Here is a 16,765-nt window from a genome sequence, read left to right as displayed (position 1 = left end):
ATGCCAATTTTTCAGCATGACAACATTAATAAGTTAACTAGTATTATATAGCACCTATTATGTGCCAGGCACCATATGCTAAGTGCTTTACCATTCTTATCCCATTTGATCCTCACAACAACTTTGGGGGATCAGTAATACTATTATCGTCATTTTACAAGTGAGATAAGTGATTTTCTTGAAGTCACAGAGCTAGTATGTGATCAAAGTCACATTTGAAATCACACTATCTACCACTTTGCATATTATGCTATCATTTAATGTTCTACTGATAAAGTAGAATGCTATGCTAATAGGAAGTTTTGGAGTCAGAGAGACTGGTTCCTGATATTAGATTTAGAGTTGGAAAAGACCTAGTTCACCTATTTCATTTTACAGTTAAAGAAACTGAAGCCAAGAGAGATTAAATGAATTGCTGAAAGCCTTTAGTAAATATTTAACAACCAAAATTTTAAAAAAAAGGTCCTTTGTCACACTTTTAAAGTTCAATCTTCATTACTGACTTTTTCCTCCATCACATTCTTAAATCCAAAGCATCAAACAAGCAATAACTTGAGCCCTGATTTTGTAGTATTTGCCTGTTTCTGATACTGAAATTCTCACATTGAAAATGTAACAATTATTCCTGTTTTGAGATGCCTTAAGCTCACTCTTGGATCAAAATCACATAGGTAGTAAATAGTGGAGGTGGGATTTGATCTGAGGTCTTCTACTTTCAATACCAAGAGTTTTCCAGTGTACCATAGTGCTTCTCATTTTGAGTAGGTCAGTTATTGCCTTTGTGACATTGGGCTGTTCCTTATCAGTGAACTGGAGGAGTTGGAGTGATTATCTCTGAAATCTCAGCTAGATTTTTTAAAATAGTATTTTATTTTATTTTTCCAATTATATGTAAAGATAATTTTAACATTTATTTATATGACATTTTGAGTTCCAAATTTTTTTTCTTCCCATCTTCCCAAAACTAAGCAATTTGTTTCAGGTTATATATGTATGTATATTTATTATCCTATGATATTCATGAATGACCTGATATTTAAAGAATTTAGCATGAATGTGAACTACTAAAGACAAAAAGAATTAAAAGGTTATGCAATTTCTTGATGTCTACTGCTGCTCAGTATAACAATTATTTGTGTTAACATTCAAATTTAGATTGCTACAAATCATTCGGTGATGGATATGCTCATGGCAGTATCTGGTATAAATATGAAGACTTTGCCCTTTATTGCCCAAGGAGGATTCCTAAATGAGATCTTCATTTTCTTCTGCATAATTTCTTTTTCACCCTTGATATATTTTGCATCACTCAATATTACAAGAGACAGAAAAAACATTAAAGAATGGATGACAATGATGGGTCTCCAAAGTTCAGCATTTTGGTAAATTAATCAATTTATTTATGAATGGAACAAATGAATGAAGTATGGGGAGTTGGATATTTACAAAACTAGATATTTTTGTCTAATGAGGCAATATATACATTTATTATCCACCTACTGTATGCTAGGCACTGTGCTAAGTCCTGGGGAAGGAAAGAAAAGTAAAAGATGATTTCTGCTTTCAAGGAGCTCATACTCTAATGGGAAAGACAATATGAAAACAACTATATACAGATAGAGCTATACATAGAATAAATTGGAAATCATCAACAGAGGGAAGGAAGAATTAATTGAGATTGAGAAAAGCTTCCTGTAGAAGGTGGGATTATATGGGAATACAAAATACTGTTATAATATTGTTGCTTATTATATTAAATTAAATTTTATGTTAAATTATTGTTATAATAGAATGTCATTAATGTAAACTTGCTCTATTTGTTACCTTTTCATATGTATTTATCATTGCATTAGATGGCTCTCATAAATGTTTTTTGTATTGGAGACAAGAAATAATATAATTTTTCTCTGCTTATTTGAGATTTTAAAAAAAGAATGTAATGCTTACTTCATAGTTTTAGGAAACATGGAAAGGGCAAGTTCATATTAAAGTGACATACTAGGAAACTAAATGCTATTTCAGAGGGAAAGGCCATTGGAGGCAAGGGCTGTTATGCATCCCTTTTAATTGTCCCTTTTCCAGTACTGTCCCATTGTCCTGACTTATATTTTGGCACTGGACTTTGATGATTTTGGAGGAGAGATTGAGGCACTAGACTTTGATGATTTTGGAGAGATTGAGGCTAATTGATGACTGCACTGCTCTACCTCACTTAAATCCAATTCACTTGCAAATGAAGATTACCTTCTTGATGGCGTTGGCCCTCTTTTGAGAACGAAGAATAAACAACAATTCAGTACCTCCCAATATATTATAATAGCATAAGAAAACATAAGGTCATAAAAGCAAGTGGGCAGGAAGGCAGGCAGGCAACAAGCATTTATTCAGCCCTTATTCTGTGCATTACGTGTTGTCAAGGCAACAGATTCACTTGTTCCCACTCAGAGAAGCCCAAGGAATAATTGAATTCAGTTTCCAGGATCACCTGTTTAGAGCTGGAAGGAACTTCAGATATCATTGAGTTTAACTCCTTGGTTTTGTAGATGAGGAACATGAGGCCCAGAGAAATTAAAACATTTGCCCAAAATCATACAGAGAATAAGTGGCAGATCCAAGGATTTGAACCCAGGTTTTTAAATTCCACATCCAGGTCTGTCTTCAATAGGTGAGGATGGAAGGTTTAGGTGACTAAGGCAGGATCTGAACTTAGGTCTTCCTTGCGTTAAGTCCAGTGCTCCATCTGCTATCTCTAATCTCACCTCTTCAATTTTACCGAGAAGGAAACTATTTTTCATAGATAATGTTACTGCATCAGGTTAAGCACATATGATAGCTCCAGTACTCACTGGTTCCCATGTTTACATTTCCTCTTATGGAAGTTTTTCTATCTTCCCAGGGTTTCCTCCAGGGAGATTTACAACCTATAAGTTTTTCTTTTTATTTCCAGAAAAAATAGCTCTCTAGAGAGAGGCTTCATTGATCTGTGTCTGTGGGAAAGAGTCAGGACCACACTGTGGCCTGGTGAAATCACAAAGGGAATGATTCCCTGCTGACATCTGGCTCTGGGCTCGGCTAGTTCAAAGAATGTTCAAAAGGTCTATGTAAGACTTTTCTTCTCATGAAGGAAGATTATTACCACAGAAAAGAGTTAGCCTATGACAGAGATTATTGGCATACAGGAAATTTCCAGATTAGTGAAAAATCACTTTTATCACGGCAGACCATCACTTTCTCTGCAATCTATAGTCTTGGAGAGTTGCTTGGAGTTAAATAACTTCTCTAAGGTCACACAGCCAGTATGCCTGAGAGATAGCCCTGAATTCATTTTTTATTGACTCTATGTCCCTCTTTCTATCCACTAAGAAACAATGCTTCTCAGATCTTTTTGTATGGATAAGCAAGTATTCAGAAGAGGTATCTGATTTTTACAACAAACTGAGAATGTGTTCCTATTGGAATGGTATTGTGAAAAAAACCTCATCATGATAAAATGGCATACATTGATGCTTCAAGGAGCTAAGATCATCTGCTAAAATGCTTTTCTGTAGTCACACTCTGCCAAATATATTGTGCACCATTTTGAGACATTTGAATAAGGATGTAGAAAGACTACTGAAAGATCTTGATAGTTAACTGGGCAACTCACCAGTTACTTGGGATTTTGTTTAGCTATGTTGCTGTGTGACCTTAGCCAGATTTTAGATCTCAGATTTCTTGATTGTATCACAAGAATGTCTACTGATTTGACTAGCTAATGCCAATAGAGCTAAACAAAACAGAAACAGATTTTTATTAAACTTAGAATGTGGCAGTCTCACCAGCAGTTGATGGGAAAGGTGTCATTCACAATTTAGCAAGCAATATCTACACATTATGTAAACAAAGATTTAGCAAGCAATATCTGAACATTATATAAAAAAGAAAAGAAAGACAGTTATTGACTAAAATGCAGGTTGTAACACAAAGAAATACAGTATATTTCTTAAAGGAAACATATCTTTTGCTAAAGAAATTATCTTCTCAGTATAGCTAATTATACTAAATCCAAGAGAACTATTAGGTCAGACAAGGGAGGAGGACATTCTCAGGTCTGTGGAATCCTCTGCCTTTATCAGTTATTTTTTATTCAAATATGGGAAGAAAAGGAGATCCTGAAAAACATGAGATACCACATCTCTTTTTGCAGTTTATGAGGGATCATATACAACAAAATAGTTGTCAGAGTAAAATGAAGTCAGTTATTTTTCTAGAAATTCATTTTTGACCACTGTAATATGAGATCAGAACCTCTTAATCTTTTTTTTTTTTTGAATCTTGGACTACTTTGGCAATCTGACAAATCTTATATAAATCATTTTCCAGACTTTTTTCTTTTATTAGTATTTTATTCTTCCAAATACATGCAAAATAGTTTTTAACATTCAATTTTGTAAAATCTTGTGTTCCAAATTTTTCTCTCTTTCCTCCTTCCCAATCTCCTGCCCAAGACAGCAAGCAATCCGATATAGATTAAACATGTGCAATTCTACTAAACATATTTCTATATTAGTCATGCTGCGCAGGAAAAAATCAGATCAAAAGGAAAAAAAACATGAGAAAGGGAGAAAAACCAAAAAAACAGATGAAAATGCTTTGATCCACATTCACTCTCCAGAGTTCTCTCTTTGGATAGGAATGGTACTCTCCATTACATGTCTATTGGAATTGCCTTGAATCACCTCATTTTTGAAAAGAGCTAAATTCATCACAGTTGATCATCACATAACATCTACAATGTTCTCTTGGTTCTGCTCACGTCACTTAGCATCAATTCTGCATCAGACTAACTTTTTTTTCAACAGAAAATTAAAATGTAGATTTATGAAAGAAACCATGTATGTTGAAATGCAGTTCTCAAAATATTTTTAGGTTAAGAATTCAGATTAAGAACTCCTAAATTAGATGATGTCTATCTAATGTCTATTCCTACTCTAAACTAATGATCCTAATCTTCTTTCCAGGTTTAAGATCCTATGATTCTGTAAAAAGTAAATTATGAAAGAATGGAAAATAGGACTTTTTAGTATAAGTTAAAAATTGAATTGGTGATTGTCATCAGAAGAGAAAGTTGGTGTGTTCTTTCATAGTCTCATATGAGCAATGTGTGAATAGTTTGTACAAGAAAACAGGAGGTATCCATATCCACAGAAGAATTAACAAAACAGGCTTAAGTCAAAAGAGTAGACCTTCTGGCTAGTCATGAGGAAAAATGTTTCTATTATTGAGAGAAATTGTGGAGTTTGTTTCTGGAAATTTTCAAGAGAAAAATTATTTATTTGTACTTCAGAATAAGTAGAATTATTTAATGGAAAGAAGGGGACTGTGATAAAGATCTATAATTCTGTTTTACTGGCAAATGGAATTTTGGAATAATACAATGTCTTTGCTTTAGGCTTTCCTGGGGATTGCTATATGCCGGCTACATCTTTATTATGGCCACATTTCTGGCACTTGTGACATCCACCCATCTTGTTGTCATGACTGGATACTTTGTATTATTCATCCTTTTTTTTCTGTATGGTTTGTCTGTGGTAAGTTGCTGAACTACTTTTGTAAAGTTACTTTTCCTACTTCAGAGTCAACTATTTGAGTGAATAATAACATCAACATAGATTGTTAATGGAGTCTCTTTTTTCTCTCCTTGACATGATTGTTATTAGGGAAATGATGCATCAGTTTCAGATATAAGCCATTTCCGTCCTCTGTCCATTATTAGCTTTTCTCACATTCTTTTAAAAATATAGTAACCAAAAAGGTATAAGTGTATTTGGAAGACACTTATGGAAGAGTATGACAATGGATATATTATGACATTGTCATTGACAATATTATTGACATATTATGTAGGACTTTGCATCAATGTATTCCATTTTATTAGATTGCCTTAAAAACATGTTGATTTTTTCTACATTATCATTCTAATAATGAAACAGATTATACTTGTGGTTAAAATTAATTAGCATTTTTGCATAAAAGGACTCAATAAATTATTCCTTAGTGCATAGATAGCTGTATTCAGAGCTAGAAAGACTTCAAGTGAGAATGATTCCATAGTCGTAATATATTTTTTGTTGCAATAAAGAGAAGCCATCATATGTAGGGAAAGGGCTCAAGTGTAGTGAGGCATACCTGTGGCAGCTTATTACTTTGTGGCTCAAAGGGAGGTAGAATAGATATTTTTAACCTCTTCTTCCCCACCTTTTTGCAAGAGAAACTTTAATTCTCGCCAGGAAGGAAAAGTAGGAAATTGGGGTCAGAAGGCACAATTCTATTCTCAGAGAGTGAGGATGTTGGGCTAGGATTAAATCTTCTGCTACCTAGGATGTTACCATCTAGGAGATATGATCAGGTTCCATATAACCTCTGATTGTTTTGTCATTTTTGGGAAAAGGAAGACTACAAGCACTAAATCCTAGGTTGGACCTCTTTCCCATCAAAAATTACTGTCTCACCAATGAAAACACATAGTGAGTAGTAAAAAAACACGTATATCCCAATTATAGCAAAACAGGAATCAGAGAAGGTAGGAAAAATATACAGACAACAGGGCATTAAGGAACTCATTCATTAAGAACAAAATAACTTGGTTTAATTCAGAAAAAGGGTTCTGAATCTCATACAAGGTGAAACTCCCTATTTTAGAGTGGCAAGCTAAATATAGGGACAGATGGAGACTGCCTACTCCTCTTCCTAGAGATGTGTTTCTGTATCTTCTCAAAGTATTTTTTTTATCAGCAACTTCTTCCATATCATCTCCTGTCTCAAAGCTGAAAAACAGAAGCACCTGAACTAATTTGAACTGAAGCTTGAAGAGTCAGTCTCCTAAGGGACTGCCCAAGAACTAGAAACTTTTGCCTTTCTTGCTAGCCCTTCTCTGCTCCTGACTCAGGGAAAGGCATTTAACTACACCAATAAGGAGAGAGTCTCATACCAATGGACCTGGGGACAGGGGCTATATGTTAATTTTGTAATATAAAGATCCTTATTATATTGTATCCACTCTATTGCTATCCAATTGTCAAATAAAGTTATTCTCTTTCAGATAGCTTTAGCTTTCCTTCTCTGTGTATTGATAAAGAAACCTCTGCTAACTGGACTGATTGCTTTCCTCCTTACTGTGTTTTGGGGATGTTTGGCATTTACTACATTGTACAAGCAACTTCCTGCCTCTTTGGAATGGATTTTATGTCTCCTCAGCCCCTTTGCCTTTAGTGCTGGAATGGTGCGGGTAAGTCTAATCTGAGCTGTGAGACATCTTTATACTAAGGTATTTCACATGCTTCACATGCTCAGCATAAACATTTTCCAGTCAATGATATTCTGACTTTGTTAAAATAATAAGACCACTTAAATAAGACCATTATTTACTCTAAGCAGGACCTAGCTATAGTATATACCAGTAGCTCACAGACTATTTTGCTTATGGCATTGTATTCCTTGCTATAGAAATGAGGCATGTGGAATGGTTAAATTAATAACATTAAGGGAGAGCCAAGAGAATTGCATATGTGCACTTTCTCTTTAATAAACAAAGTATTTTTGTTGAGTTTTTTAGTTCAAATCTGATGTTTTGAAGTTAATTCATATGCAAGATGTGTATGTGTGTATGTATGATACTATACTTACCATACTATGCATTCTGACTAAATAAAATTTCTATTAAGCAAGAATTACTTAAACTTTTCCTTTTACCCAAAACAATATAATGTTCAAAATTTTTATGGCATCCTTAGCAAAACTCATAGCACCCTTGTATACTGTGGGACCCCATTTGAGAACCACTGGTTTTTGAAGAACACTGATCTATAACATGCTTTATATGTGCATTCTTGATACAAGTGTTTTATTAAGGGGAGGTTGTAGTATAATAGGGCCTTTGTAAGTGAGGAAGCCTGTGATGGTTTGTGTACTGCGCAATGAGCATGGTCATCCCATCATAAACTTTGTTTTCTATATATATCCTAAATAGTTGAAACTGATGATTAATAAGCTTTTATTAAGCATCTACTATGGGCCCGCTTACTGATCTAAGTGTTTTACAAATATTATTCCATTTGACCCTCACAACAACTTTAAGAGGTGAGTGCTATTATCATCCCCATTTTATAGCTGAAGCAGCTGAGGCAGACAGGTGAAATGATTGGGTCAAATTGGAACTCATTTTCTTGACTCCAATACACTTCACTACCTAATGGTCAGTCTAAGAGTTAGATGAGAAATGTTAATGTAGGATCAAAAGATACTCTTAGTAATAAATACAATCATCTCTGTCTTGTTTCCTGACCTCTGCTAGTCTAGACAGCTTGGCTATCATTTGACTGTCAATATTTAACCAGTTGAGAGAGGTGTGTCGTGTTGTTTGGCCGCCAGATTTCTATGAGTAGTCTACTCTTAACAACTCCACTCCTCCATAACCATCCTCACCACTTCTATTCTTTTGGCCAGGAAGGACTAGTGTAACCTTCAGTTACATGCAAATCTATTTATATATTTATAATATATACCTAAAATTCTGTTTCTCTTTTTGTCTCTGTTTCTGTGTCTGTGTCTTTGTGTCTCTGTTTCTGTCACTCTGTTCCTGTCTCTCTTTTTCTCTTTCTGTCTCTGTTTCTGTCTGTCTCTTTGTCTCTCTGTTTCTTTCTGCCTCTCTCTTTCCTCTCTTTCTCTCTGATTCTGTCTCTCTCTGTGTCTGTCTATCTGTGTTTCCCTTTCACACACACATAAAAATAAAAGGATTTTTAAAAAATAAATCTTTTCCTAATACTTTGAAGCATCATCCTTGCCTTCCTCAGGCTTGAGTTTAACAGTTGCTGTTGTTTTTTTTTTTTTTTTTTTACTTTTTTTTATTTTAAATTCAGTTATTTTATTTTTAATAGTATTTTATTTTCCCAAATATTTGCAAAGATAATTTTCAACATTCATTTTTGCAAAACCTTGTATTCCAAGTTTTTCTTTTTCTCCCCCTTTCAGCTATTTGATTTTTTTAGTCACACAAAAGAAACTCAAGCAACAAAAAGACAAAGCTTCAAATAGCAGGAGGCAATGTTGTTGCAGCTTTGATTAATTTTTCCTTTCTCCCCCTCTACTCCTTCTCCCAGCTGGTCTGAAGAGATTGGAAAGGAAATGGATTGAGAAAGTTTACAAAAAACCAAAAAAACAAAGCAAAACAAAAAAACCAACCCAGCAGGAGTTTGCATAGCAGTGTTCTGAGGCAACAAGGGGAGAAAGAAACTCTGGCCTGGAGTTCTTTTTTTCATCATGACAGCAATGTTATTGATGGTGCCCTGGGTAGCACTCAGTTTGTTCTTCCAGGTATAGTGCATCTGCTCCAGCTGTTGTCCACCTCTATGTACTCAGATTCTCTATTCCTCTACTTCCTTCAGTTTATAGCAAGTACACGAATAGTCTCACAAAGTGATCTCATTTCCGTTCCTGCTCTCCTTTTCCTTGCTTGCAATCCCTGGGATAATGCACCTCTGTCTTACTCTTTGCCCCATGGTAGGAAAAACACAGGAATCTGGTGGCAGGTTTCTCTTATTAAAAAAAAAAAAATAAGACCATGAAAAGTCTATGTGTAAATCTCTCTAAGAGCAAAGGATCTAGAAACCTGGGAAATTCAGAAATGTATACCTCCTCTACACATTTTCCACACTTATGTTTCAATGCTCTTTTTACTATAATCCTCCTGGGAGGTCTTAGAAAGCATAGCTATATTTTGAATTCCTAAGGGATGATGCTGTGCCATTTGTGAGGGGCTGTCAATAGTGAGGACATAGGTAAAGAATATGAACAAGCAGAGCCATCAGGAGGCAGAGTAAGAGGTCCTTGGTTATGGAAGTCACCAGAACCAAACCATAGAATTAATTAAACAAGTAGACTATGGATAAAACTGTGAGGAGGTGAGCAGTAGAGCAGTTAAAAGATTATGTTGTTTCCTCCAGTTTCCAGGTGCATAAAGGGAAGCTTTCTTTCCAAACTTTCTCTAGAAATGAGGAAATTGGAAGTGCAATCATTTAGTGTTTTTTTGATAATTTTCCTAATGATTTTTTGTTTTAATTAAATGCTTTTGTAACCCCTTCCCTCCATTCCCATGACTCCCCCAATTACCCTGTAAGTTTCTTCCCTCTCTGATCCTTTTCCTCTGAATGTAGTGTCAGCCGCTTAAGGCATTTATAACCTAAATTAATTGCTACCCACCCTTGCTACTTTTCCTGAGATCACTTCCTGGATGTGGCATGCACACCTCAGAGAGTAGGCTTTGGGATTTGGTCACAATGGCCAGAGAGTAAGAGACCTAACTGTTCCCTTTTTACTTTGAGTAGGTCAGAATGAATTAATCAAGATGAAAAGGCATAGATAGATTGTGGTCTGGTTCCCAAATAGTTCATATCTTCCCTCACTTCCAACATAACTATCTCTCCTTCATTCAAGTTACTCAAACTACTTTGGTATCACTACTATGTGAATCACTAAAACCTTGGTGTTAATTTGACCCTCATATATGCAATCAGTTGCTAAATTTTGATTTTTTTACCTTCGCAACATCTCTTGAGTCCAAATTTTTCTCTCTGTTTACACACTATTTTACTTCAGAATCTCTTCATCTGCTATGTGTATTATTACAATAGCTTCCTAATTGGTCTTTCTGCTTGAAATTTGTATCTACTTTAAATCACCCTTCAAAGAACTGCTAAAGGAGTTTTCCTAAAGCTTAAGTTTGATCATTTTACCTCTACACTTAATGAAATTCAGTGCCCTATTGACTTGGGATAAAATATTATTTCATCATTATCTCATTCTTTTAAAATATCTATTTTGTATATAAGTTTAAAACGTATATTTATATTCCAGCAGTATGTGTATATGCGATTTATTTACTGATTTATTTTATTGAATATTTTATTTTTCCCCAGTTATATGTGAAAATAATTTTTTACATTCATTTTAAAACTTGAATTCCAAATTCTCTCTCTTTCTCCCTCCCCATGATCCCTCATTGAAAAGACAAACAATTCAAGTTAAATGAGTGTAGTCATGCAAAATATTTCCATATTAGTTATGTTGTGAAAGAAAACTCAGATAAAAAAAAACCTTAAGAAAAATAAAGAAAGGAAAAAATATACTTCAATCTATATTGACACCATTATTAGTTCTTTTTCTGAGGATGGATAGCATTTTTCATCATAAGTTCTTCAGAGTTGCTGTGGATCATTATATTCCTGAGTAGTTACATAATTCACAGCTTATCATCTTACAATATTGCTATTACTTTGTATACGGTACATTTATCTTTGCATCAGTTCATGTAAATCTTTAAAGGTTTTTCTGAGAGCCAGCTCATATAAATCTTTAAAGGTTTTTCTGAGAGCATCCTGCTCATCATTCTTATAGTACAAAATATTCTGTCATCACCACATACCACAATTTGTTCAGCCATTCCTCAAATGATAGACATCTCCTTAATTTCCACTTCTTTACCACCAGAAAAGAACTCCTATAAATATTTTTGTACATTTTTTTCCTTTTTAAAAATTTTTGAAGGGGAGATACAGTTCTAGTAGTGCTATTGGTAGGTAGGTCAATGGGTATGCATGGTTTTATAAGTCCTTTGAGCATAGTTCCAAATTGATCTACAGAATGCTTGAATTAATTCACAACCCCTTTAACAGTGCATTAATGTCTCATTTTTCTGGAAATCCCCGCCAATATTTGTTATTTTCCTTTTCTTTCCTATTAGTTAATTTGCTAAATATGAAATAGAACCTCAGAATTGTTTTAAATTGCATTTCTTCAATCAATAGAGCTTTTTTCATGCGACTATAGATAGCTTTATTTCATCTGAAAACTATTCATGTCTTTTGAGTATTTATTAATTGGGGAATGGGCTCTTATTTTAAAATTTTTGACTCATTTCTCTTTATAGGACAAAGGAAGCCTTTATCAGAGAAACTTGATTCAAAAATTTTTTTCAGTTACTATTGCTAACTGTATTTTTCTCTATCCTATTCTCCCTCACCCTGTTTATTCTATTTTCTTCTTTCACCTTGTCCCTCCTCAAATTGTTTTGATTTTGACTACTGCTTTCCTCAATCTGCCCTCCCTTCTATCATCCTCATCCTTTTTTCTTATCCCTTTCCCTTACTACATTTCCTGGAATTTAAATAGATGTATGTTGTTACCTTTTTGAGTCAATTCTAATGAGAGTAAGGTTCACATACTTCCTCTTACTTCCACCTTTCCCCTCCCCTGTAATTTTTTCTTGCCTTTTTTATATATGCTAATTTACCTCATTCTACCTCTCCTTTTCTCTTTCTCCCAGTACCTTCCTCTTTCACCCCTTAATTTTAGTTATTATCCCTTCAACTCCAACTCACACTTGTGCTTTCAGTCTATATATAATTCCTTCTAACTGCCCTTCTAACTCTTATGAGTTACAAGTATGATCTTTCCATATAGTAATGTAAACAGTTCAAACTTATTTAATTCCTTATGATTTCCCTTTCCTGTTTTTTTATACTTCTCTTAATTTTTGTATTTGAAAACCAAATTTTGTAATCAGCTCTAGTCTTTTCATCAAGAACACTTTGAAGTCCATTATTTCATTGAATATCCATTTTCCCCTCAAGGATTATACTCAGTTTTCCTGGGTGGGTGATATTTGGTAATAACCTTAGCTCTTTGTACTCCAGAATATCATATTCCAACTCCTTTGGTCCTTTAATGTAGAAGTGATTAATATTGTATTATCCTGACTATGGCTCCATGATACTTGAACTGCTTTTTTTCTGGGTGCTTGTAATATTCTCCCCTTGATTTGGAAGCTCTGGAATTTGGCTATACTATTCCTAGGAATTTTCATTTTTGTATGTCTTGCATAAAATGATAGGTTGTTATGATCGTGTATTTTAAGATCAGCACGAGACAGGAATTCAGGTTAGGGGAAAATTGTCAGTCTTTATTCTCAGTGAAGAAGGATCGGAGGTGGAAGAGAATCGGCGATAGCAATGTGTGCAGCTTGAGTCAAGAAGCTAGCTCGACCAGCAGCCACACAACCAGCAAGCTCGGAGTCTTGAACTCAGCCCAATCTCCTCCCCACTTGTCTTGCTCCCTCTCTCTGCCTCCACCCACCAAAATCGTCATTTCCTATACAACACATCAGGACTTGCAAGGGAGAGTGGGCAGGGACCATTCTTAATCCAATCATGTATATTAATAAGAGTATGCCAATTACTATCTAGCGCATGTACTTGGGACCTCAGTGCATCAGCTCAAACCTCAGCCCATTACATTTCCCTTTCTTTATTTTAGAACACCGGTGGATCATGCCATCCCTGACTCCTCAGGGAGGTCAGAGCCCCCAAGGGGAGGTGATCACAGCCTCCCTAACTTCTCAGGGAAGGAGGTGAAAGCACGAAAAGGAGGTGATCCGCCCTCCCTGACATCTCAGGAAAGAGATGAAAAGCACCAAGGGAAATGGGGGTTGCTAGCAGGTTTCTGGGCTGAAGGGTCTTATTATGCACAAACCCATCAGCATGGAGGTATTACACAAGCACATAGCAATAACTGCAGAGGCTATTAGGGATGACCCTCCCCTCAGTCAGTGCAGGCTCGATGTGGGTGTAACAAACATGAATTGTACACACAAGTAGCAGAATAGCAAACAATATAAATCAACATGGTGTTGGAAAAGATCACTAGAAGTCCTAGAAGGTGGGTATGTAAACAACAGTCACACATACACCTTCTTCAGCAGCCAAGAGATAGTCCAAAACCAATCTATTGTCCATTGTTTCACATGTCAGGAATCCAATGATCCCCTGAGTTTTTGAAGTCCTGAAAAGTCTTTTTATGTGTTAGGAATCCAATGATTCCAGCAGATTTTGAAGTGTTGTAACAGTCTTATCATTTCTCAGAGAATCCAATGATTCCTGAGAGTTTTCAAGTCCTATGTCTCAGAGAATCCAATGATTCCTGAGAGTTTTCAAGTCCTATGTCTCAGAGAATCCAATGAATCCTGAGGGTTTTCAAGTCCTATGTCTCAGAGAATCCAATGATTCCTGAGAGTTTTGAAGTCCGACAATCTTTGATGTCCATGAGTCAAACGCCATAACTGCCACGCTCTTTCAATGGTGAGCACAATCAGCAACACACCACCCGATATTTTTTGGTCTTCTCCTCTTGTTTCAAAGGTCTGCTCTGTCTCTCTGCGATGGACAAGGCGAATATGGCTCGTTGGCATCCATCTGATTCCTTCTCCACCTGTAGAGATACAAGCAAACCCTCTCCCCAAAGCAGTTAGCCTATCTGGTCCTTTCCATTCACCACTTTCTGGGTCTCTCCACATCACCTGGCGATTATCTAAAGATAGTGGAGCTGCTCGCACTGGACACTGACCTTCCGGTGGGTTATAAAACCTGTCAGCCGGAGCCAGTGCATCTTTGTCAAAAATCAAGAAGTTAATAGTATAAAGAGCTAGATTTAGAAGTTCTCTAGGGTTACCTGTGGCTCCCCCTTTCTTTTGTTTTTGGAGTAGTGTCTTAATATCTCTGTTTCTCCTCCACTATTGCCTGTCCTTGAGGATTAAAAGGTATGCCTGTGGTGTGTAAAAATCTATACTGTGCACAAAAGTGTTCAAAATGTTTCAAGTATAAGCAGGACCATTGTCTGTTTTATTGCTTTGCACCCCATAATGGCAAATGCTTGTATGAGGAATTCAGTGACCACTCGGGCTGTCTCTTTTGCTGCTGGCATTGCAAAAGTGAATCCTGAAAAGGTGTCTACCACAACATGGATGAAAGACAGACGACCAAAAGATTTATAATGGGTCACATCCATTTGCCAGATTTCATTGGGTCTCAACACACGAGGGTTCTTCCCTGGAGGCAGTGTAGGAGCTTGGAAAGGAAGGCAAGCCGTTACAGAGCTTTTACTATGCTCTAAGCTTCCTCTTTGTTATTCAAATTGTAAACGTAAAGCTCGAGCAGCCTGATGATATTTAGAATGAGATGCCTGAGCTTCTTGGAACAAAGGGGTATTGACCAACATAGTTAGAAGGCTATCTGCCTTTGAATTGCCATCAAATATGGGACCTGGAAGTCCACTATGAGAATGGACATGTAATATATAGATCTTACCTGGATGCTTTCTCACTTGCTCTTGAAGTTTCTTAAAGAGCTGATATATATTAGAGGCTGCAAATTTTATTTGGGCTGTGGCAATTCTTTGTACCACACCTACTGAATAGGCCGAATCAGATATTATATTTATGTCTCCTGGATAATAAGTAAGAGCTAGAATGATCACCTACAATTCATTCTGCTGAGTGGACTGAAAAGGAGTTCTGACTACTCTTTTATAGTTAGATCATGAGAGTACAGCACAAATATTATGTTTGGATGCAATCCGTGAAGATTGTTGGTCCTTGAAGAGGAACTTTAGAAACTTTTTTCTTCAAGAGTCCATCGCCAATTTATGTAATAGTCTAGTTATCTTTAATGGAGACCCATGTAAAAATTTGGAGCCATGGCTAACTAAAATTTGCCACTCTGGGATGGTCTCACAACACACATTAATTTGTGTATTGGTATAAAAGGTGTATATCTTATCAGGTCTTGTCCCAGATAATTGTACTGCTTGCTTAGTGGCCTTTAATAAAATTCTAGCCACAAGCACTGGGTAGGGTGTAAGGCTTTGATCTGGTTGTGCTGGGAGGTTCACCCACTCTATCACACTGTGTCCTTGATGAAGGACTGCTGTGGGTCCTCTTGTGTGGCAAAACTGATATCTCCAAGGGTTTTTGAGTGACTCTTTCAACACATTGGATAAAGCCAGTTCAACTTCTCTCAAAGCCTCTTGAGCTTCTTTTGTAAGCTGGCTGGTGAATTTAAAGCACTGTCTCCCCTTAAAATGTCATATAACAGTTGTAACTGATAGGTAGTCAAACCTAACACTGGTCGCATCCATTGGATATCTCCTATCAATTTCTGAAAATCATTCAATGTGTTTAGCTTTTCTGTTCTTAAGGAGGTTTTTGAACAGGTAAGCACCTTAGGGTATACTTCATATCCTAAATATTGAAAAGGAGCATGTCTTTGAATTTTTCTGGTGCTATGTATAATTTGTAATTCCTTAGTGTTTCTATGGTCTTTTGTAGACATGCCTCCTAACATTTTGTTCCTCAGGTGCACATCCCAAAATGTCATCCATGTAATGTAATAGCATAACTTTTGGGAATGCTTTTCTTACTGGACCAAGAACAGCAACAAATACATTTGACACATAGTAGGGCTGTTTTCATTCCCTGTGGCAAAACTGTCCATTCATATCTTTTATAAGGCTCAGCTAAGTTAACGCTGGGCACTGAAAAGGCAAATCTTTTCATATCCTCCTTATCCAGAGGGATAGAATAGAAACAATCCTTAATATCTATGACCCAAAGAGGCCATTCTCTAGGCAACTGAGTAGGAGATGGAAGTCCAGGCTGAAGAGTCCCATAGTTTCCATCTGTTCATTCACTTTTCTTAAATCCGTTAACATCCTCCCTTTTCCAGATTTCTTTTTCACAACAAACACTGGGAATTCAAGGACTTAGAGAAGGTTTTAAGTGTCCTTGGTCAAGCTGTTCCTGTACTATATCTAATAAGGCCTGAATTTTATCTTTACTTAAGGGCCACTGCTCTATCCACACTGGTGTATCAGTTTTCCATTGGATAGGAACAGGTGAAAG

The 16,765-nt window shown here is 36.1% G+C and overlaps 1 protein-coding gene across 1 annotated transcript in view; it reads left to right on the top strand.

The window, feature by feature from the left end:
• The window catches only part of ABCA9 (ATP binding cassette subfamily A member 9), a 116,895-nt gene that overhangs the window by 14,905 nt on the left and 85,225 nt on the right, over nucleotides 1-16,765 (top strand). Inside the window, exons 7-9 of the mRNA XM_012548549.3 lie at nucleotides 1,156-1,382; nucleotides 5,432-5,570; nucleotides 7,082-7,267. Of these exons, the coding sequence (XP_012404003.2) occupies nucleotides 1,156-1,382; nucleotides 5,432-5,570; nucleotides 7,082-7,267 (552 nt within the window). The remainder of the gene's footprint in view (nucleotides 1-1,155; nucleotides 1,383-5,431; nucleotides 5,571-7,081; nucleotides 7,268-16,765) is intronic.

The sequence above is a fragment of the Sarcophilus harrisii genome, chromosome 4 (genome assembly GCF_902635505.1).
Source record: "Sarcophilus harrisii chromosome 4, mSarHar1.11, whole genome shotgun sequence".
Taxonomy (NCBI): domain Eukaryota; kingdom Metazoa; phylum Chordata; class Mammalia; order Dasyuromorphia; family Dasyuridae; genus Sarcophilus; species Sarcophilus harrisii.
The sequence above is the reverse complement of the archived record's forward strand: the minus strand, read 5'-3'. Positions and strand labels throughout refer to the sequence as shown.